This window comes from Octodon degus, unplaced genomic scaffold (genome assembly GCF_000260255.1).
Source record: "Octodon degus isolate 3935 unplaced genomic scaffold, OctDeg1.0 scaffold00012, whole genome shotgun sequence".
Classification (NCBI taxonomy): domain Eukaryota; kingdom Metazoa; phylum Chordata; class Mammalia; order Rodentia; family Octodontidae; genus Octodon; species Octodon degus.
Genome location: NW_004524588.1, coordinates 21,881,882 through 21,905,254, shown reverse-complemented (window position 1 = coordinate 21,905,254; position 23,373 = coordinate 21,881,882). Strand labels below are relative to the sequence as shown.

The 23,373-nt window shown below is 40.3% G+C and overlaps 1 protein-coding gene across 1 annotated transcript in view; it reads right to left on the bottom strand.

Annotated features, from left to right (window-relative positions):
- Positions 1–23,373, bottom strand: part of Trpc6 (transient receptor potential cation channel subfamily C member 6) — a 119,219-nt gene that overhangs the window by 7,489 nt on the left and 88,357 nt on the right. The window contains exons 6-10 of the mRNA XM_004626156.2: positions 20,040–20,273; positions 16,201–16,465; positions 14,665–14,860; positions 13,751–13,954; positions 10,610–10,684 (exon numbers count right to left, since the gene is read on the bottom strand). Of these exons, the coding sequence (XP_004626213.1) occupies positions 10,610–10,684; positions 13,751–13,954; positions 14,665–14,860; positions 16,201–16,465; positions 20,040–20,273 (974 nt within the window). The remainder of the gene's footprint in view (positions 1–10,609; positions 10,685–13,750; positions 13,955–14,664; positions 14,861–16,200; positions 16,466–20,039; positions 20,274–23,373) is intronic.

Genomic DNA, 23,373 nt, shown 5'->3' with positions numbered 1-23,373 from the left:
TTTGTATCTGTGTATTCAAAGTGGTTAGGATAGATATATAGTTACATTCTCTTAATGAATAGAGGGATTTGTTCTAGTGGTGTTTGTAAATAGGATATCAAGTCTGCATCTTGTACAGCAAATAACCACTAGGAAGAGAGTACACAATGTGTTAATTATTGAAACTATCCTACCAATTTGATTTGAAATATAAAAAAAAGAAAACTATGATGTACAAATTGCACTGACCTACATTTGCAAAAAATTGTATTGAATTTTTTATAACCAAATAAAAGGGCCACTTCCTTATAATAGTAGTTCATTGCATTTGTATAGTATTCATAATTGAAAGTATCAAGTTGATCTTCTTAGCAATTTTGAGTGGCAGACGGCACAATTTAATCAAGTCTATTTTACAAGTGAGGAAACTGAAGTTCAGAGAAGTTAAATGAATTGCTGATGGTGCAGAGATGACAAAATAACCCAATCTTCAAAATATTTACTTCAATTTCTTAGCATATCAATTTACAAAATGTAGTTTCATCAAGAAAAGCAGTGAATCTGCCCCATGGGCCACCAGTGTGGAGGTGTGGCAGTTGTGCTGGTGCCCACTCTGACCATCTGAGAACTTATGTGGGAGCCGGACAGCAGCGTGGTCCTGGTAAGTTTGGCCCATGCCCACTATCTGCACAGAAACTTTGCTGGGCATCGGCTGGTCTGCCCCACTAGTTGTGAGATTCTTGTAGGGACCTACCCTGCCTCCCTGTGGTAGTGGGAAGCTTACTGACATGGGCCCCACCACTGATAAACGTAGGTAATCATTGGGAGCTTCAAAAATGCCAAAACAGGGGAGCAAAAGCCAATCTCAGTCCTCCAACACATCCAGAACAAGTTCAAGAGATAAGAAAATAGAAGAACATGGAAGTGACATACCTGAAATTTCTAAAATGATAGCAACTGAAGTAAAGAAAAGAGTCCATCTCCTTTCTTAGAAGAAATAAGATCAGAACTAATCTCTCAGGTCAAAAAAAAAAAAAAAATGACAACAATCATGAAAGAATTGCTCAGCACAGCTAAAGAGGACAGATTAAAAAATAGAGGAGAATAAACAAATGATGGAAACATTGAATGAATAATAGAGGAAAGAATTAGAATGCATGAAACATACATCCAGGAAATTAAGAATTCCGTTGAAATCTGGCAAAACTGGTTGAATAAAACTGATGATAAACTTTCAAATCTTAGAGACAGCAGTTCTGTTAACATGAAAGGAAAGAGCTCTTAAAACTAACAAGGAAACAGGAAATAACAATTCAGCAGCTACAAGATGATGCAAAGAAAAACAATGTAAGACTAACAGTTGTCAACAAAATAGCAGGAGTCAGCACAAATGACATAAAAAGACTATTTGTAGAAGTAGTGGCAGAAAACTTCCAAGCATGAGAAAAGAATTTGACATATAGTTAAGTGAGGTACATGTAATTCCAAGTAGTCATAATCAAAGCAAATCTATACCTAGACACAATAATCAAGATCCCAGAAATTCAGCAAAAAAACCAAAACAACAACAAAAACCAGAATATTAGAAACTGTTCGAAGAAGCAGATCCCCTACAATGGAAAGCCCACCAGAATCATGGCAGCTTTATCAACACAAACAGTCAAATCAATGAGTACTTGGAGTGAAGTATTTCAGGTACTGAAAGAAAATAGCTTCCAACCCAGATTGATGTGCTCTAAAAAACTATCAATCAAATTCAATAGCAACACAAGATTCTTCCATGACCAAGAAAAAATGAAGAAATTCATGACAAAAAAAACCTATAAAGAGTACTGACAGATACTGTAGAAAGAGACAGAAACAGTCACAGCTTCAAAACAACAGAAATGAGCCACAAAACAGAGCACGTAATTAAAAAGAGGGGGAAAGTATGGAACGTGTAGTGGGAAAATAACACGATAAAGATAAGCCAATAAGTATCATTTATAATCATCATTGTAAATGGCCTCCATTCGCCAATAAAAAAAAAAAAAAAAAAAAAAAAAAAACTGGTAGAATGGATTAAGAAACAAAATTGAACAATACACCAAATACAAGAAACATATTTGACACAAAAGGAAATGCACAGCCAGGCATGGTGGTCAGGCTTGTAAACCCAACACTTGGGAGGCAGAGGCAAGAAGGATTGTTGTGAGTTCAAAAGCAGCCTGGGCAGCAAAGTAAGCTTAAGGCCAGCCTGAACTACATACTGAGAACCTGTCTCAAAATGACCAAAAAAAAAAAAGAAAGAAAGAAAAAAGAAAAAGAAAAAAGGCAGGGGGAAGAATTCACAGACTGAAAGTCAAACAATGAGAAACAATATTCCATGTGACAGAAAAGCAGAGGTAGCTATTCTGGTAGCTGTCAACTTCAAATTAAGCATGATTAAAAGAGATAAAGAAGGTCACCACATACTTGTTAGGAGAAAACTGCAAGAGGAAGATATAGCAATCATAAATATATATATACACCCAATGTAGGAGCACCCACCTACATAAGACAAATTTTAGCAAACACAGGTAGCCCTATGAGCACTAATACAATAGTAATGGGGGACTTTAACACACCACTGTCACAAAGAGATAGATCTACTAGGCAAAAATCAGCAAGGAAATAATAGAACTAAACCAAACTTGTGAAGAAATGGACTTAGTAGACCTTTACAAAGTGTTTCACCCAGCAATGACAAAATAAAACTCTTCTCCATCACACACAAGATGTTCTGCAACACAGACCATATACTAGCATAGAGAGAAAGCTTAAGTAAACACAAAGGAACTGAAGTTGTGCTGTGCAAACTGTCTGACCACAGTGCAATGAAACTGGAAATACTGATGAAAGAAACCACAAAACACCATAAATACACGGAAGTTAAATAAAATGTCTCGAACAACCAGTGGGTCACAGATAAAATTAAAGAAATTAAAAACTATTTACAATCAAACAAAAGGGCAGATACAATTTACCAAAACCCATGGGATACAATGAAAGCTGTCTTAAAGGGAAACTTATAGCAGTAATTTGCACATTAGGAAAACAGAACAAACCCAAATAAACAGTCTTATGCTACATATCAAGTTGCTAGAGAAAAAACAGCAAGTCAAACCCAAGCCCCAAAGAAGGCAGTAAATTACATAGAGCAGAAATTGATGCAATGGAGATGAAGAAAACAATACAAAGAATTAATGAATAAAAGAGTTTGTTCTTTGAAAGACTAAATAAAATTGATAAACCCCTAGCCAACCTAATAAAAAAATGAAAGAAAAAACACAAATTCATGAAATAAAGAGTGAAAAGGGTGAAATTACTACAGACTCTATAGAAATTCAGAAGATCATCAATACCTGCTTTCAAAATCTTTGCTCTCACAGGATGAAAATCACAGAGGAAATGGACAGTTCCCTAAATATATATGAATTGCCAAAACTGAGACAAGAAGATATACAAACTCTGAATCACCCAATAACAGCAAATGACATTGAAAATGCAATAAAAATCTACCAGCAAAGGAAAGCCCAGTTCCTGATGGATTAACAGTTGAATTCTATAAGAAATTTAGAGAAGACTTAATGTCAACTTTTTTCAAAGTCTTCAATAAAATTGGAAGTGAAAAAATTCTCCCAAACTCATTTCTGGAGGTAAGCATTATTCTGATACCAAAACCAGAGAAAGACCCAACTAAAAAAGAGAACTATAGGCCAATCTCCCTAATGAACATAGATGCAAAATCCCTCAATAAAATACTAGAAAACGAAATGCAGTAAATCATCAAGAAGATTATACATCATGACCAAGTGGGATTCATCCCAGGAATGCAGGGATGTTTCAACATGCATAAAGCCATAAATGTAATACAACACATCAACAAAGCCCAAGACAGAAACAACACAATCATCTCAATAGATGCCGAAAAAGCTTTTGATAAAGTCCAGTATTCATTCATGATTTTGAAAAAACCCCACAGAAAATCAGAATAAATGGTTCATATCTCAAAACAATAAAAACCATCTATGAGAAACCAACAGCCAATATCATACTAAATGGACAAAAACTGAAAGCTTGAACTTTAAAATCAAGAGCAAGACAAGGATGTCCACAGTCACCACTATTCAATATAGTTCTGGAAACATTAGCCAGAGCAATTAGACAAGAGAGAGAAATAAAAGGAATAATGATTTGAAAGGAAGAAGTGAAATTATCATTATTTGCAAATGACATGATATTCTACATAAAGGACTCCAAAATTCCACCAAGAGACTTATACAATTAATAACAAAATCTAGTAGTGTAGCAGAATACAAAGTCAACACTCAAAAAAAATAGGTTTTTTTTTTGTACACAAGCAATGAACACACTGAAAGAGAAATTAGGGAAAGCACACTTTTAACAATACATCCAAAAATATGAAATACTTAGGAATCAATCTCACAAAGGAAGTAAAAGATTTATATAGTGAATATTACAGAGAATTTTTTTTTCTCAGAGAAATTTTCTCTGAGAAAAGAGATTGAATCAAGCTTAAAGAAAAATGAAAAGATATTCCTTGCTCGTGGTAAGGAAGAAGCAACATTGTGAAAATGGCTATGTTCTCAAAATTATTATACAGATTCAATGCAATCCCAATTGAAGTACCATTAGTATACCCCCACAAATCTAGAGGAAATATTCCTAAACTTCATCTGGAACCAGAAGAGACCTAGAATAACAAAAACAATCCTGCTTAACAAAGGAAAGGCAAGAGGCATCACAGTCCCTGATCTGAAATTATACTACAAAATTACTGTGTTAGAGGGCCAGTGAGATAGCTCATCAGACTAAGCACCTGCTTAAGCAAGTGCAGGGATGAGGGTTCAATCCCTGGTACCACATGCTACACTGGTCCCATCCCAGGTGCACTGAGCTGACCACCAAGACCAGGTGTGGTGGCACAAATCTCTAATCCCAGTGCTGGGGAGCCTGAAAACAGGAGGATCACTATGAGTCTGGGCTGCATAGTGAGACCCTTTACCAAATACATTAAAAAAAAATCTACTGTGATAAACTCGGCATGGTACTGGCATAAAAACAGACCCGAGGATGAATGGAGCAGATCAGAAGATGCAGATGCAACTACAAACACACTCAGTCACCTTATCTTTGACAAAGGGATCAAACACGTTCACTGGAAGCAATATAGCTTTTCAATAAACTTTTTTTTTTGGTGATATCAGGGATCAAACTCAGGAACTTGTGCTTGCCAGGCAGGCATTTATTCCACTGAGCTATCTCTCTGGCCCAGAAACATAGCCTGTTTAATAAATGGTGCTATAAAAACTGGCTTTCCAAATGCCAAAGGCTAAAATTAGACCCATGCCTATTACCATGCACTAAACTACAGTCAAAATAGATCAAAGATTTAAGCATTAAAACAGAAACACTAAATCTTCTGGATGAAAATGTAGGTAGAAATCTTAAAGACATAGGGGTGGATAGAGAGTTCATGAAGAAAAATCAAATTCACAGGAAAAACTTCAAAGAAGCAACAACTGGGATTGTATCTTTTTGAAAATTTTTTGCATTTCAAATGAAATCACCAACAGAGTAAAAAGAAAACCCACAAACTGGGGGAAAACATATATCCAACTGCCCCTCTGACAAAGATCTTCTATCTAGAATATATGAACAATTAAAAAAATCAATCATCCAAAATTCAAAGACCTAATCCAAAAGTGGCCATCTGAGATAAATATGCACTCCTCAGATGAAGAAATACAAATGATAAATAAATATATTTTTAAAATGTTCAGTGTCATTGGTCATTTAAGAAATGCAAATTAAAGCAACACTGAGATTCCATCTCACCACAGAAAGAATGGCTATAATCAACAAGTCAACCAATAACAAATGATGGAGAGGGTGTGGGGAAAAAGGAACCCTTCTCCACTGTTGGTGGGAAGATAGACTGGTACAACCACTATGGAAATCAGTGTGGAGATTTCTCAAAAAGCTAGGATTCGAGGTCCCATTCAATCCAGTTATCTTCTTCCTGGATATTTTTGTAGAAGAATGGAAGTATCATACCTCAGTGATTTATGTGTACCCATGTTTATAGCAGCAAAATTTGTCATAGCTAAATCTTGGAAGTAACCCAAATGCCCATAAGCTGAGGAATGAATAAAGAAGATGTGGTACTTTTACACAATGGAGTATTGTTCAGCTGTAAAAAGGATAAATTTGAGGCTTTTATCAGCAAATGGATACAACTAGAGACCATACTCTTACTTAAAATAAATCAGACCCATATGTCCAATCTTTGTATTGTCTCCTTAGTGTAAGAACCCAAAAGAGTAAATAAAATCTGAAAGATACAATAGATACTGTGAAAAGGAAATGAACTTGTTCAAAAAGAAAGAATTACTGAGATGAGGAAAATGACAAGAGAGGGAATGGAGGAAACACATAAATTTATGTATGCAAGCAGGAATGTTTGGATAATTATACTATGAATTTCTGCTGATATATGGAAAGGAGCAGTTAATGCTTAATTTTTTGTCTTCTTTTTCCACTTTCCCCCTTTTTTTCTCTTATTAATTCTTTATAACTTTCTCTTTCGTTTTGCAATTTTGCATGAGCGTATCTGGTAATTTGAACAACTAGTTTGAAGATATAACACAATGCAATACAAGAAATACTGTTGAATTCGTATTATTTTGCTTAGTGAAATTCTGTATTATTTGTAATTTTTGTTTTTATTACTATTTTGTGTTCTCTTTAAAAAATAAAAAAGAAAAACTGTGAGTAGAAAATGTTAGTCAAACAAACTGAATTTCATGTTTATATTAATTGATCATAGGTTATATGATATATAGTCAGCATATCACATATAGCCAATGTATAACAGTCATTTGAAATGCCTTCTGGGGCCATTATGGAACTATTGGGATTTATTTTTCCCTTAGACAATCTGTGGATCATGGATGGAAAGTAGGTGGAAAGGTGAGGAAACTGTTCCTTGGATTGTTCAAGTAAGGACTCATTTCATCACTGTGAATGTACTTAATGCCACTGAACTATGTATGTAAAAATGGTTAAAATGATAGATCTTAATTAACTGTACTTTCTACAGTAAAATTAATCTTGGAAAATCAGTTGTCTATACCCACCAACTCTCTAGTTAGCTAGACTGTCATGCATAACACTAACACTCATAATCTCATACATAAGAAAACTCAGTGGGCCGTATTGCCAATTATAGCACAACTCTCATAGGCATAAAAAGAACCAAAAATATAACACTAAACTTTTTGCTTTCTGTATCGTAGTATTTAAATATATAAATGAAGTTAAACTTATAAGATGCATCACTCACAAAGTTTATATCCTTTAAAATTATCATTACTGATGTTACCTTGCACACCTGCCACAAGCAATTTGGGCCAAGCAATACGTCACAAGTGGATGCAATTGCAAATATATCTGTCCACTATGGGAAGAAGCTTTTGTCATTTCCCCTTGCTCAGTTTTCTTATGTAATATATGCAGCTAATTTAATTCATATAAATAACATAGATGATTAAAGGGACCAATTGAAGTGTAAATAGCTTGAGTTGAAGACCTTTTTGGAAATGTGCTACTCATCTTCTCTTGCTAGCATTTCCCTCTTCATCCTCCATATTTGCTATCTCCTCACATATGCCTTCTTTCCACAGACACTTGGTACCAACAATGTGAAGACAGACAGACAGACAGACAGACAGACAGACAGACAGACAGACAGATAGATATCAGGGATCGAACTCAGGACCTTGCACTTGCCAGGCAGGCACTTATGCTGCTGAGCTATCTCCTCAGCCCCAACAATGTAAAAATATTAAGGATCAGAGCCAAACTAAGACCTGGATTTTGTCATCAAGAAGTCCACATCTCCATCAGTTAGCTTGTCTCTTTTTGGTCTGTGGATTGGCTAACACACTCGGCAAGTACAATCCCACGAAAGAATAAAAAATAAAGGAACATGCTAGCGTGGAAGGAGAAAAACAGGCTTCCTGCCCCGTGCTTTGGTGAAGTTTTTTCTCGTTTAACTTAAATATTTTTTGACATGATAGTAACTGCAAGTGAAGAAACTCAGGCTTTGCCCTAGTCCATAGCTGGAAAGCGGTGGGAAAATCAACATGGTGGTGGTGGTGGTGGTGTGTGTGTGTGTGCGTGTGCGTGTGCGTGTGTGTGTGTGTGTGTGTGTGTGTGTATTGCTCTCATAACTATCCCAAAATTCTAATTATGTATTTTGCAATTAATGTATGCTGGCTTCCAAATTCACTCTGAAATTATGATTTTCCATTACTGTTCCTGTATATTTCACTCACTAATTCACTTGTATCCCATTAGTTTTTCAGGTTCATCCATTTACATGTTTCAAGTTGACTATTTTCTGTCCCTGTTCTTTTTCTAGGACTTTCAGGCCTGTTTTAAGTGTTCTATCTGTCTCTTCACATCATGTCCAAACTGTGCTGTATTTGGTTTTCCTGCTCTTGGCATTGAAAGAAGTTGACAGGTATCAATAGTTTAGTATCATGAGCAAGTCTTGGCAGCTAACACGCTCACTGCCTGCATCCTACAGAGGGAGGAGCAGCAGGCCTCTAAGTAGAGCACACATACAAGTACATTGTAATAATGAAAGTCACTTCTAAAACATTTGAACCTAATTGTCTGTCTCTTATGTGTTCTCCTCATGATTACCAGCCTCAGGAGTCTAATGAGGCTAGCAGGTTTTCTACTGTAAAAAGCCAAATAATAAAAAAAAGAGCCAGATAATAAATATTTTAGGCTTCACTGGTCACATTAAATCTGTCATATATTTTTAAAATTTTTTCCACAACCATTTTTAAATGTAAACACAAACAAAACATGTGTCCCAAAAACAAAAGAAAAAAAAGCACAAAAGCCTTCGGCGTGCCATCTGGTTAGCACCAGGCTGATGACCTGAGGTGTCCTGAGGACGGCTGCTCGCTGAATCTCCACACTGCCCTCCTCACCACTGTACAGTGCTCTCTCCTTGAAGAAAAATGGGCCTTGTAGCCCTATTGTGTGTATTGCCTGCCATTTCATAAGTGCCCCATGTCTGCACCACTCTTAACTGCAGTCTAGACTCACTCGAAGCTCATAGGCAATCCAAAAAACCCCAGCAAGGTTCTGCCCATTCTCAACAGTCCCACATGCTGACTGTCTTGGAAAACCAGGGGTTGCTTTCATGTTGCCTTCTAGCTGTGTTGCTCTCAGCCCAGGCTGCCATTTGGGATGGCTAAGGCCCATACTGTGAGAGGCCTCAGGAAATGCATGCTTAGCCCTCATGACCGCAGCCGTCTCCTACTGCCCTGCCCCACTGGGATGCTGTTCTTTCAGAATTCTTCCCAACAAACTCCCTAATCTTCAAGGCTCATTTGCCCAGGGTCTCCCTTACCCTAAGACTTTCATCTGCATTCTGATTCGAACTGGAAGTGGCTGACATACTTGTGACTGGCAAAGTGGAAAAGCAGCTGGGAGGTCAGAGATCAAATAGGCTTTAGGAGTTCCCATTTTGTTGCAAGTTTTATGTTTAGTTTGTTTGATACCGGAAATCAAACTCAGGACCTTGTGCTTGCTAGACAGCTGCATATGCCACTGAGCTACAGCCCCAGCCCATCTTAGGAGTTTTGAAAAGTACTCTGGTAGAAAACAAAGCAGTTGGCCTCCCTGCTTGATCTTGTTTTCCATGGGAAAGCTGTGCAGCTGAGGTCTGTATGGAAACTGCCAGGGTACCCAAGGGTGTCACTGTTGCCACTGTACCCAAGGGTGGCAACAGAGCAGCCAGCGTGTCCCCCGCTCCTTCAAGTCCTGACAGTACAACAAGGGCATTTACTATGTCCAAAATCCAAGACAGTCTCTGACCGTCACTCCTAATGGTAGTCTCACAGTAACTACATGAGAATTACATGAGAGAGGACATAACTATAAGTGTCTTGTTTAAACCACTGTGGTCTGGGTTTCTAATTACGTGCAACTGAGCACAATCTTTATCCAATAATTCATTCACTTCCGATTTCCTTTAAGATTTAGTGTACAGCTACTGGTATATGCAACAAAAAGGGAAGCAAACACTCTCCTCATTGAGGATTTTGCTTCTCTAAGTCAGCAAAAGGACCCATCACTAGGACACAGCATTTACTAGGAACAGTGCCTCTTCCGACAGTCTCTTGATTACTGACAAATGCGACATTTGGTTCTGTGCGCTCTCCACCCAAATGCAGGGCTAAGTTCTTCAGATCCTCCTGCAGGTCCCTGAGAGATTCCTCTCTTAAATTTTCCTTCCACAGAACTCTACTTGCTTGTGTGTCTCATAACCAATAAGTGCTCAACATAAGTCTTAAATACACACATGATTCTTTTCCACTAATTGGATAGAGGCTTGTTTCTACCTTTCAATAGCAGTTGTTAGCTTTTTTTTTTTTTTTTTTTTTTTTTTTTTTGGTACTGGGAATCAGAAAGTTATTAATTTTTCCATTGCATATGAACACTGACCGCTCTCTGGGACCATGCTGATCTCATGTATGGCTTTTATTTTAAAATCTTATCTTACCTGTTTTTGGTCAGCTGATAATTTTGAAAGGTCTTCATGACTTCCCCAAATTCCAAATGTCTTTTCTTCTTTTCTCTTTTAAAGAGAGATAATAAGATGAATACAGTCACATGGCAATTCCCCCGGAGGTTTTGATGACAGAAACATTTTTGTTAGTTTCTTCCCTTTGGCAAGTATATGAGCATCTCCTTTGGCTATCAAATTCTTTTAGATTGCAATTCTAATAAGATCTAAAATATTCATAGTAAACTATATTAAGTAAAGTAAGAGAATTTTTCTCTACTTAACCCATTGACTCCTATAAGTCATATATTTGTAAGGATAATATAGGTGGCATATCATTTGAAAATTCCTATAAAACATTTATAATAATAACTATATTAAATAGGGCTTTGGTGAGCCAGCTAGATAGCTCAGTGGACTAAGCACCTGCATAGGCAAGCACAGGGACCCCGGTTTGATCCTCCACATGGTTCCAGATGGGCCACCAAGACCAGGTGTGGTAACACACGCCTGTAATCCCAGTGCTGGAGAGGCTGAAAACAGGACGATCACTATGAGTCTGAGCTGCATAGTGAGACCCTGTACCAAATACATAATAAATACACAACCAAATAAGGCTTTGGAATTCTCAACATACTTTTACACGTTTATTTGATCTGACTTTTTTTTAATTTAGGACAGGGTGTACGGGGTCTCACTGCGTAGACTGGCCTCCTGCGTAGTGATCCTCCTGTTTACAACCTCCCAAGTGCTGAGATTATAGGTGCATGCCACCACTCCCAATCTCAATCACTTCTCAGCATGACCAGGAGGCAGGGCTGGCACGGCAGGCCTGGGGATCAAACTCCCGGCCCCTGAGTCTGCCTAAACAGGTGCTTTAATCCGCTGAGCTATTTGGCTGGCCCTTGATGTGATCCTTATGATGCAGGTACAACTTTATTCCTATGCTAAGTGGAGGATGCTATGTCAGAGAGCTGTTACTTCCTTGACTAATCAAGCACAACATGTCAAACAAAGCAGTGATTGGGACAGGCTTCCCCTTCATTCAGTGATAGAATCTTATTATTGCAAGATAACTTCATAATCATTTGCTTTAAATCCCATCCGGTATGGGAAAGAGGATCATCAACAAATTTCTAGCGTCGATTACCAGCATGTACGGACTATCTAGCTATAGGGAGCTCCTTACTGTGTAGACCGTTTACTGCTCCACTGAGCAGATCTCGTTGTTGCGAGTCTGTTCCTCCCAGAAACCAAAATTGAACTATGTATAAATTCAGTCCATACCTTTCCTATTTTTTGAGGAAACAAAAATTAAGTGAACTCTCTAATCAAAAGTGGATATTTCAGGGCTGGCCAGATAGCTCAGCAGATTAAAGTGCCTGCTTAGGCAGAGTCAGGGACTGGGCTTTGATCTCCAGCCTGCCGTGCCTGCTCAACCCCAGGGTATGCTGAGTTGGTGACTGAGACTAGGCATGGTGGCACATTCCTGTAATTCCAGTGCTTGGGAGGCTGAAAACAGGAGAATCACTATGAGTCTGATCTGTGTCGTGAGGCCCTATAGACCCTGTGCTAAATACATTTTTTAAGAAGTGGATATTTCATTTTTTAAATTTAATTTATTTTCATTTTTATTACTATATATTTATGGTACATAATGATTTCATTCCCCATGGGGAGTAGGTACACGCATGTAGCACTTCAGTTCTTTCTAAAAAATCCCTTTCCTTCCTTCTCTGCCCATCCCTCCACCTCTCCATCCCCACCTGGCTCTTTATGACACTGTGGACTTCTCATAAAGTGAGTATGTTAATACATTATTGTTCTCTTTCAATATTCCTTTCTTGGAAGGCACAGCCAGCCCCCCATTGAACCCCAGTTCTCCTGCTCCTCCTCCTGACACAGCGCTCCTCCTGGGCATGGTGCGCTGCACCCAGCAGAGATACCTGGACAGGTAAGCTGTCCCTGCCACCCCACTGCATGCAGCGTCCACAGCACTCTTGATGCTCCAAGCATGCCGTAGGCCCCGCAGCTCTCATCTCGGCACCATTGCTCCCTCATGGGTTCTGAGACTGCCTTTTCTCCAGGCATTTCCTTGTATAGGAAGTATCTTTAGCCCCTCTTCTCGCAAGCTAGATGGGACAGCTGGTTTCTGAACTTCATGACGGAGTAGTCGAGTTGGCCAACTCCCTACCAGCCATAAGCCGTGACTGATGTTTTACTTGGCTCTACAAATTGATGGCGAAATGGGGACCGTGTAGCCACAAGCACAGACACTTGGGTCCACGCAGCTTTCCTAGGCAGCGTGCACTCGGATAATGCATAATTTGTTTCATTTCATGACTTTTTCTTATACTTTAAGTAGACAATATCCAATGCGTCCAGGGATGCAACATCACTGCATCAGAGGACAGTGGCCACGTGACCAGAGACCACTGCTTTTGAAAAGTAGTGGCCAGTGTAAGGAAGAACAAAAGAAATAGAACTAGGCAGAAAGGAGATGAGACCACCGAGCCTTTAAAGTTGTGCTTTAAAACACTTTAGCGCCAGGACACCAAAATTACTCAGGCCTTTTTCCTCTCTAGAAAACTCACTCCCCCCAAAAAAATTCCTAAATGTCTTAAAGACACAATAAGCCTGTAAACGAGGCTTTGGACCTGTCCTTTGCCCCTGTAAACTGGGCTTCCTCCCTGTCAAGGAAGTAGCAGTACTAGCGAATGACACATGCCGACTGCCAATACATGTGAATGTTCTGCACTGATGTAGTTGGCCAGACAGGTGGCCTGACGGGCCCTCAGAAAACACACCCTGGATCACCCATCAGGAGAACACCCCAAGTACCTCAGAAATATACCCAGCTGTCCCTCATAACATGTTTCCTCTCTCTGAGCTTCCACCCCTCACTCTTGAGAGCACCCTAAAATCTCTGCTTAACGAATCCTCAGGCCTCTTACTGACTGGTCCTGAGAACTCTTTTCCTACAGTGGGAGTCAACAGACCTGCAAATGGATGCTACAAAACCGTGGGGTGACAGGTTCCATTTTTCAGCCTCGGAGACCTCTCATAGACAGCCTGGTGATAACAGGACAGTGGTCACAATATTTAAGAAAATAACTATAAATCATCAAACTAAATTACCTTATTCATCTCTGCATCCTCTTGGAAACCTGTTTTATGGCCCTGGAACAGCTCTGAAATCCATTTTTTAAATTTCAGTAAGAGATACAAGAGGGACTTGGGGCTTGGCACGAGGTTGAAGGGAACAGGAAGAGTTCTTCCCTCTTCGAAGTAAGAAAACCAAAGTTTGGCCCTTGCAAATTTCCATTCCACATCAGCATCGTCCTGTATGAATACACAGGATCATTCAGCAAGGAAATGCATCAGTAGAATCGGGAGGCGCTCCTAGCACTGGCTAGCCAGAGGGAGCGGTGCCGGCAAACCTCAGACGCTGACGGCTACTCCCAGGTGTCAAGGTTGTACTCACTCATTCCTATAACCATTTAAATTTTTACCTGGGTTTCTAGACTACAGATCTTAAAACTTGCCTCTATTTTTATCTATGTACTTAAAACATTAATGTACTTTCCTACATTTAAAAATTGTGAAGTTATATTTTGTTCTATAATAAATCACTCATTCATTCTGGATACAGACTAAGAATTCTACAATACCCATTTATTTATCACCCCCTACTTGACAAAGGGTCAGTCTTGAACATTTCTCAGCCAAGATTTGGACTTAAGAGTTATTTGTAATCAGTATTGTTTGAATGAAAATGATTATATTTCTAAAATACAATGTTTCTAAAGTTTTTAAAACAATGAATCAAACATTTCTGCTCCTATGCCTAAGTGTCCATACTCCCCATTTGTATTTATAGCAAAGCATTAAATTTGCATGGGCTATTGGTCAGGCAAGTACATGTATAAAAGAGGGAAAGAAGACAGGAGAGATAGCAGTAATGCTGAGTCCCACTGTTTGTCTCTCCCTGGAATAACTACAACACGTAGCTACACATAAGCACAGGCTACGAAAATCAATAGAGATTATACCTCGATCTCCTGGAAGGAACTGTTGATCATTGCAATCAACATATTTAATAACACAATGACCATTGTGACATTATAGACTCCGTAAAGGACATAGCCGATGTTTTCAATGAATTTATGATTATAGTTGATGACCACTGATTTCACTTCGGAAAGTCCAAAAATGGCCCAGAACAGTGTTTTAAAGCTCTCCTCAACTCTAGGGGAAAATAAAAGAAATAAGAAAATATATAAATACAAATATAGTGCCATAGTAAAGTTCATTTGACTTAACATTTTTGCAAATTACCAGATATTCATGACAAAATTCTTTCCTCATCTGAACCTTCATTTTCTGTCCCATAAAATGGGTGCAGTAACACTTATATCTAGGATTGTTTCAAAGATAAGGTAGCAGAGATTGTGCAAATGAAGCACACAGCTCAACATCTGGCCCAGATTAAGTACTCAGCTGGTGCTGCGCCACAACATCGTAGCTTCCTAATCACAGGTTCTCACATGTAAAAAATCCATGGCTTGGCAAGAGAAATGTTGAACATAGTATGTAGTAAGTAATGAAATAGATCATTTATTATTATTACTTAATAAATTACAATGTGTGGAGAAAGAGTTTTCACATTTTCTGCTCTTCTATACATGTCATATTTAATAAGGAGAAACTAACTGCGTGTATCTTAAGAGTGAAAATGATGATATAAAATAGACAGTGTTACCCAAGTCACTAACGTGACTTAGGCAAGAATTGCAATCCCTTGGGCACAATTATTTACCAGAGCTAAACCCAACTGCTTAACCCCATGCCGTTTCATTTCTCTGAAAAATAGCACTTGAAATGAACAAGAAAAGCAATAGGTTGTGCTTCTGTTGCTACAACTCGGAACACTGAAGACCTAGCACTTGAATAATTTCCTCCACGCACAAGTGATTAAGTACACAGGTGCCCGCAGTGAATGTTAAGTCTGGTCTCTTGTCTTGCGGGTAACGTGAACCTCTTCAGTGACGAAGCCCGATGAAGTGAACGAGCAGAGCATCTCCTCACGTCCGCGGGCTTCAGCAGAAGGAGGGCGTCTTAGGGCGGCAGATGCCATCAGTAAGTGGACTGTACATGGGCTTTTCCACAGACCGGCAGCTGTGGAGCGCTCAGCGCATGATTTGACTTTTGTGAATGTGTTTCTTCCTTTGGTGAAATGTAGGTAATGAAGATGTGCGTGAAAGGCGCTATGAATTGTCTAGCTCTAAAAATTTGCTATTATTTTATTTTATTATTTTATTATTATTATTATTTTGCAGTACTGGGGATTGAACTCAGGACCTTGTGCTTGCAGGCAGGTGCTTATTCTACTGTGCTATCTCTCTGGCCCTTATTATTTTTTAATATTAGGAAAGTTCCTATGTTTTAGAGTTTTCCCAACTCATTTTAAGATCCTGAAGAGTAATCTGAGAGAAAGTCTTTACCAAAGCACGAGCTTATCTGAACCTGTTCAGTGAATACGTGTTTAGTCTGCAACCTCCACTGCCAACATGTCTGAGATCACATACGTTGTGAAGGCTTCGTTTTGTTTTGCCCCGATGTAGTAGGAGTAGAGGTTGAACATTCCAATCATAAAGGCCACAAACACCATGATGAAAATGACCATGAACTTGAAGATATCTTTTACTGTTCTTCCAAGTGATATCTGCAGAGGTCCAAAGCTTTCATTTGCTGGCAAAATATAAGCTATTCTGGAGAAACTTAAAACTACAGCAATTGCATAAAGGCCTTCAGAGATAATTTGAGGATCAGAAGGCTCCCACTTTATCCTGGCTAGGAAAAAAAGACAAGAGTTACGGTCAGTTTATTGAAGTTTCTCATTTAGGTAACTTCTTTTCTAATAAAAATGTAAATAATCATATTGGTAATTCACTTCACAAATGGCAGTTGTTCTAAACTCCCTTTTTAGTGTCAGCTGTATTTGAATTTGTGGACGTTTATAAATTTATTAGGATGACCTTTTCAGTTTGATAGCAATTTTCCATAAAGGTATGGTATAATATTAAAAATTCACACTACAGACTACAAGCTACAAAATTTCCAGTAGATTGTTTCATCAGCTACTGTATCTATATTGATAGATATGTCTCAATTAAAATAACTTGTGCATGGCTGGGGAGATAGCTCAGAGGTCTAAGCACCTGCGTCTCAAGCACAAAGACCCGAGTTCAATCCCCAGAGGGGCATGCCATGCTGGGCCCAAAACCGGGCATGGTGGCACATGCCTGTAATGCCAGGGTGGGGGTGGTTGAGACAGGAGGATCATGACACTGAACTAGGTAGTGAGACCCTGCGCCCAAGAAAGAAAGAAAGAAAAAAATTATAACGTGAAAATTACTTCTGTTAGTTTTTATTTCCTTCTTTACACATGAGATAATACAGTTCCCATCTTTCTCATTTGTGAGAATTAAGTAAGTACATTATGGTCAGGATTCAGAAAGTCTCTTGTATTTAATAAATTATAGCATTTATTATTTAAACTTAAATTATAATTACACTACAATGCAATATGGGGCTTGTGGAGCACTACCAGTTACTTAAATTTATTGAAATTCTTTTATCAGTCCCTCAAATCTATCTACTGCAAAAATGTAACAATTCATTTGTGGATTTTTCTGGCATTATTATATCAGCTCACCAAAATCTCAATTAAGAAGCATTATGAAGAAAATGCAAAACAGCATGGAAGAGCAAGGAAAAGCATAATTATAAATTTGTATTTGTTTATTTGCTCAGTAGAGTTAGGAAAGGAAAACAAGAAGCTAATAATGCATGTTTTTATTTATTTTTAGTCCAAGAAGAAAGGCTGTCCCAACACATCCAATTATAACTAATGCACTTTCCTTTTTATAACACTTCCAAGTCTAGTATTATCTATTATTAGTATTATCTATCAAGAAATATCCTTCACCTTAAAAATATTTAAATAATACTAGAAATTAATAAGGCAGCATCTTCCATTTGAGCAAGACAAAGTGCACGTAAAGAAAATAATAAAGAGCGAGGAGAAGGAAACGCAGTTCTCTTGTGATTGTGAAGGCGCCCAGGAGATCGGAGATGACGGGGACAAGGGGCAAGCGGGAAATAGGAAACGCGCCCCGCACAGACGCCAGCGCCCACCTTGAAGGGGACCGTCACGTGGCACAAACGTGAGCTCCTAACAACACTAATAGCAAGAATGAAAGTGGCAGAGGGACTTTAGAGGAGGAGGAAGGGAGGGGAGAGGGAATGGGCCAAAGAAGAAAAAAAGAAACTGTCTTCTGTACGTGCGCCTACTCGCCAGGAGGAATGTAAGTGATGAGCTGCAAACGCGTACTACTAAACAATCATGGTAAAAGGTGCTTATGTCATATAGTCGCTGAGCCACAGAGGTGTTAACCGAATGTAAACTCATTTCTTATCAGAAAGTTTGAGATGAATATCCACAGGATTGTATTTTCTCCAAGCCAAGTTTTTAGTGGAGGCGTTTTATTTTTGTTTTGTTTTGTTTCGTTTTGTTTTGTTTTCAGAGGTGAGATCTTGCTATATAGCTCAGGCTGGCTTCACAGTCACAGTGATCCTCCTGTCTCAGCCACCCAAGTGCTGGGATTACAGGCATGCGCCACCACCCCGGCTCGGAGGTATTTTCTTTAAGCAAAAGGCTGGGCCTATTTCTATTCCTTTGCCACTTTGGAAAGGTAGGGGACTTAGAATGCGTACCTGGTCACTAAACTGAGATGACTGACTGAGTCTAACTGGGTCAGATTAGCCTGTTCCTCTTTGGGCCTGTGTAGAGCCTTCTCGTGGGCGTGGGCACGAGCTTCCATCCCCTTCCTTGGGAGGACTGTTCTTAGGACACTGGCAAAGAAGGCTCTCTAATTCTGAGATTTGACATTACTGATCGCATTGGCCAATAGCCCTCGACCTATGTTGTTCACCCTAATTTCATCAGTATTAGAAGTGATGGTCTTGCTTCTATGTTAATGTTTTTGTTTCTCAAATATTCAAAGCCTGATTGACAAACAGTGTTGTTTCTCTTAGAAGTCCTGTCTGTCTGTCTGTCTGTCTGTCTGTCTGTCTGTCTGTGTTTTAGCACAGCCTCTACAGGGTCTCACTACATAGATTGGACTCATAGTGATCCGCCTGTGTTCAGCCTCCCAAGTGCGGGGATTCCAGGCACTCACCACCACGCCCAGTCTCAATTGCCCTCTCAGTGCGCCCCGAGGGCTGGGCTGGCACAGCACACCAGGGATCAAACTCTGGCTGCTGCTTCTGCCTAAACAGGCACTTCAACCCCCTGAGCTATTTGGCCAGCCCTTACAAGTCTTTTCTGAAACCTCAACAATTCCTTTTGCTTTCTAATGTCTTATACGGAAGTAGTGCTCTAATGTGAATTTCTAAAAACTATATTTATGGAATGAAATGTGATATTTCACAGTGACTGACATAAGCTCATTAGTATAGCCCTGACCTCCCATACACTTTTTTGGGGTATGGTGAGAACACTTAGACCCTAAACTCTAGGCAACTTTTCAGGTATATGGTACGTTATGCATGACCGTGGTCACCACGTTGTCCAGCAGAAAGCAAAGCTTGCTCCTGTCTAACTGAAACCGTAGTCCTTGGGCAGCACTGGCCCTTGCCTGTGCGCGCCTGCCAGCTGCCACCAGTTGGTTCTTCCGTGAGTCTGCTTCTAGATCGCACACATAAGTGGGATCGCACTGCTTCTCTCTGACTTGCTTGTTTCACTCACAGAATGTAGCTGAATGCCTCCCTTGTTTTATAAAAGCTGAGTAATATTCTATTGTATAGAAATGTTTGAAATGTGAGCTGATTTATTTATCTTTTATGTGTTTGGTACAGGGCCTCACAATGCAGCTCAGACTCATAGTGATCCTCCTGTCTCAGCCTCCCCAGTGCTGGGATTATAGGTGTTCACCACCACACCCGGACTCAGTGGCCAGCTCAGCACCCCCAGCTGCAGGGCCAGCACCACAGGTGGACTGAACCCCAGTCCTTGCACTTGCCTAAGCAGGCACTTAGTCTGCTGAGCTGTCTCACCGGCCTTTGAAAAGCAAGTAGATTGAAGATATATGATCGGCATTCTCAATGAAGCTTCACAGTTAGGGAATTGATCCAAGACAAAGATGATTCTCATGATTAAGAGAGGTTCCCAGCTGGCAGATAAGTCAGAAGGAAGAGCAAAAAGTACGATTCTTCAGATACAGATACTCATTCTTCAAATAAAGATATATGAAATGTAAACTTTCGTGAGAATTGGGCAGTCACTAAACTACTACTCACAACTCTTTTACAAGAAAATTCTGTGTTCCTATCAACTTATTTAGCCTGCGCCATGCACACTCACCCAAATTGTAGTACTTCACGTCGTCGCCCAGCGTGACCTTTGTCAGGTCTTTCAGAGTAACATTTGCGTCAATAATGCTCTGAGCTTTGGACGCGTGCCAAAAAGCCATGAATCTTGCAATGAATGATGCAGCGAAGATTGCTAACATGCCAAAATCCAGCATATTCCACAGCTCAAATAGGTATTCCTTAGGGCCTTGAGTCCAAATTTCCTTACATTCAGCCCATATCATGCCTGCATCAGAAAGGAATTCAAATGTCAATTCAATTTCATTCTGGTTTTAGCTCCTCCATGAGACAAAATAAATTTAAAGTATCTCACCCTGACATTCACAGCTGAGCCCCACCTTCCTGCCCAGCCGTAACGCCCACCTCCCCAAGCCCCACGGTCCGTCAGTGTCTGCATGCAGGCTAACAAACTCCACCTAGAGCCCCCGAGCAAAGGGTTCTATGCATCTACTATTCCTTCATCAGCTGCACGTACAAACTATACACAATGAATGCAATCATTATGTGTCATCAACATGAACTAAAAAATAAAGATGAAAATGAGGAAAGGAAACTTAAAGGTTGTAGGAGGGAAGTGGGCACAGAGGGAAGGGGAACAAAAAGAATCCAGATATGTGGGGTCCAGGTACCCAGCCCCTGTGATGAATGTGAACAGCACATACTGCAAACACACTAAAAAAAAAAAAAAAAAATCAAAGACATCCATTGCAACAGCTACAGCATAGAGATACCCACAAGCTCAAAAGAGAAGTACGCACGGGGTCTCCACGGAGGGGGCATTGGTAGGCATTCAGTACGAGATTTCTCTAATCATCGTGAGCCAGTGACCATGAGAAGTTATCTCATTGACCTCCAGCTGTGCTTCGGGCCTCAGCCACTGCCTTCTGAAGAGCCTTGGCATTTTGTGTCAAGGCTGAAGGTAAGAAGCTACCTCTTGGGGAATGCGGACTTCTCTAATGTCTGTCTGTGTGTGGCTCAAGGACTTTTTGATGCTGACATCAAACTTTTCTTACCCTGTATGGGGAGCCAGGATGCCTCGAATCGGGGTGCCTTCTCTCCCTCTCTACTAACCTCAGGGTATGACCGCGCCCCTCTGTCCCCATTCTTGCAAACCTCCTCAGCATTCTCTGTTTTCTCTCATGAGAAATTTTCCTTAATAAACTTTTTATTTCCCTTAATGCAATTATTGCGAAATTATTATGTCAGCTTCTTGGAAAACTTGTATATACCTTAAAAAAATCTTTATGCCAGAACTTAAATTTAAAATTTTTTAAATGTTATGCATTCTACAAATTTACATGTAATGCTAGCATAGTGAGAGACTGTAATATATTACTATGGTAGCATTAATAATAGCTAAAATTTCTGGTACAATTATTCATAATATTCTATATTCTTTCAAAAATCTAGTATTTAGGAGCATTTGCTTTTAGGCCAGATCAGCAAATATTTGAGAACTTGTCCCTCTAGTTAGCAACTGTAAAGTAGTGGGGAAGTTGGTAAAATTTTCTAAAATTCAGTTTTCAAAACAAGGATGATACCAGCTTGTTTCTACTTTGTAAGATTTTCACAGGACTTAAGATAATACATGTAGAATGTCCAACACAGTAACCAGAATGCTTTCTAAAAGTATGAAAAATAGCTGCTGAGTTCTCAAATTTTAAACTTTGCCATGATTGGCACCTGTTTTTTTTTTTTATTAAATTGAAGACTATTATTTGATTGAAAAGGACTTATTTATCATACTCCACTTGGATATCCTGTGCCTCCCTGCAGCGGTCAGAGGAAATACAATTCAGACTTCAACAACCCGTTGAAACCTACTTTCATCAAGAAGGCTGTCGTAACTGCAGCAAGATTAGTCTTCTCCCATCCACCTCAGCAACCAGCTGGCCCTAAATGTCACGTTGTGCTTAAGTCGCTCACAGAAGCTGCCAAATGAATGGCCGTGGAGCCCTGTAGGGAGTAAGAAGTGTCGTGGTCTCTGCTCTCTAGAGCACATCACGTGCTTCTGCAAATCCACGATGTGGCGCTGCACAGGGCGTGTGGTCTTCAGGAAGACTGTCCCACTGCTTGCTTTGAGCTATTTCAAGTTGAGAGGGATGGAAGCGCTGTGTGTTCTAGCAGGTCAGTTTGTAGCAGGAAGTGCTGTGTGTGCACACACCCACACTACTCACACTAAGGTGAGGAATGGCAAAGCTGTGGGTGGCTTTCTTTTGGTGGCCCCTGGGATCTGCCAGGCTCAACAGGAGATGAGAACAGTAATAAGCACAGGGGCTGAGATCCTAGGTTCTGGTCATTTTCAAAGCGTCCCTTCTTTCTCCATCTTCTTCATCTTGTTTTTCCCTGTCTCTTTAAGAAGTAAAATTCTTGGGACTGTTGAAGACTTACTGAGGCTTACAAACTAAAGAACCATTCTGCCTGAAGGGCAGGGGCCTGTGCTATTCCTCAAGCACCCGCGGGAGCTGCTGGGCACAAGGCAGAACCCCTCATCAAGTGCACCTTCTCTACAAGGCACGGGAGCTCTCCACGGGGTCCAGTCTCCATCCAGACATACCTGGAGAAGTGCGACTTGCTCATTCTGTGCGCTGGTCTTCCCACTACAGGTTGTCAGGAATAGCCCTTCAAAGCAAGCCCTCTGGTTCTGTTCTTTCCTCTGGAGCTGCCAAGAATGAGTCAGCTCCGTCTGCCTTTAGATTTCTTTAAAAACAACCACTGGTGTGCTCATTAAATCTAGCCCTCTCCAGCTGAGGCCGGTGGGCCAAGCAGCTAATGAAGCTCCAGCTGCAAGGTGCCTTTCCTGCCCACGCTCCTGGGTTTGTGTTGTCTTCTTTTATGCTTAATGATGCCCTCCATAAGTGGGGCTGTCCACATAAACCAGCTTGAAGGGCCACAATACCTGGATCCTGCCCCACTCCTCGCCCTCCTGGGTGAGCTGCTCCAGCGCCCTCCTCTTAGACAGGCTGCTCACTCTCTGGGCACTGTCTTTGGGTACTGCCCTTGTTTGCTAATTGGCTGCATGTGGAGCTGTGCCAAGGCCTGTCCACGTGGCCTGTCCATGTGGCCTGTCTGTGTGGCCTGTCCATGTAACCCATCCACGTGGCCTGTCCATGTAGCTTGTCTGTGTGGCCTGTCCATGTCCACATGGCCTGTCCATGTAGCTTGTCTGTGTGGCCTGTCCATGTCCACGTGGCCTGTCCATGTAGCTTGTCTGTGTGGCCTGTCCATGTGACCCATCCACGTGGCCTGTCCATGTGGCCTGTCTGTGTGGCCTGTCCATGTAACCCATCCACGTGGCCTGTCCATGTGGCCTGTCTGTGTGGCCT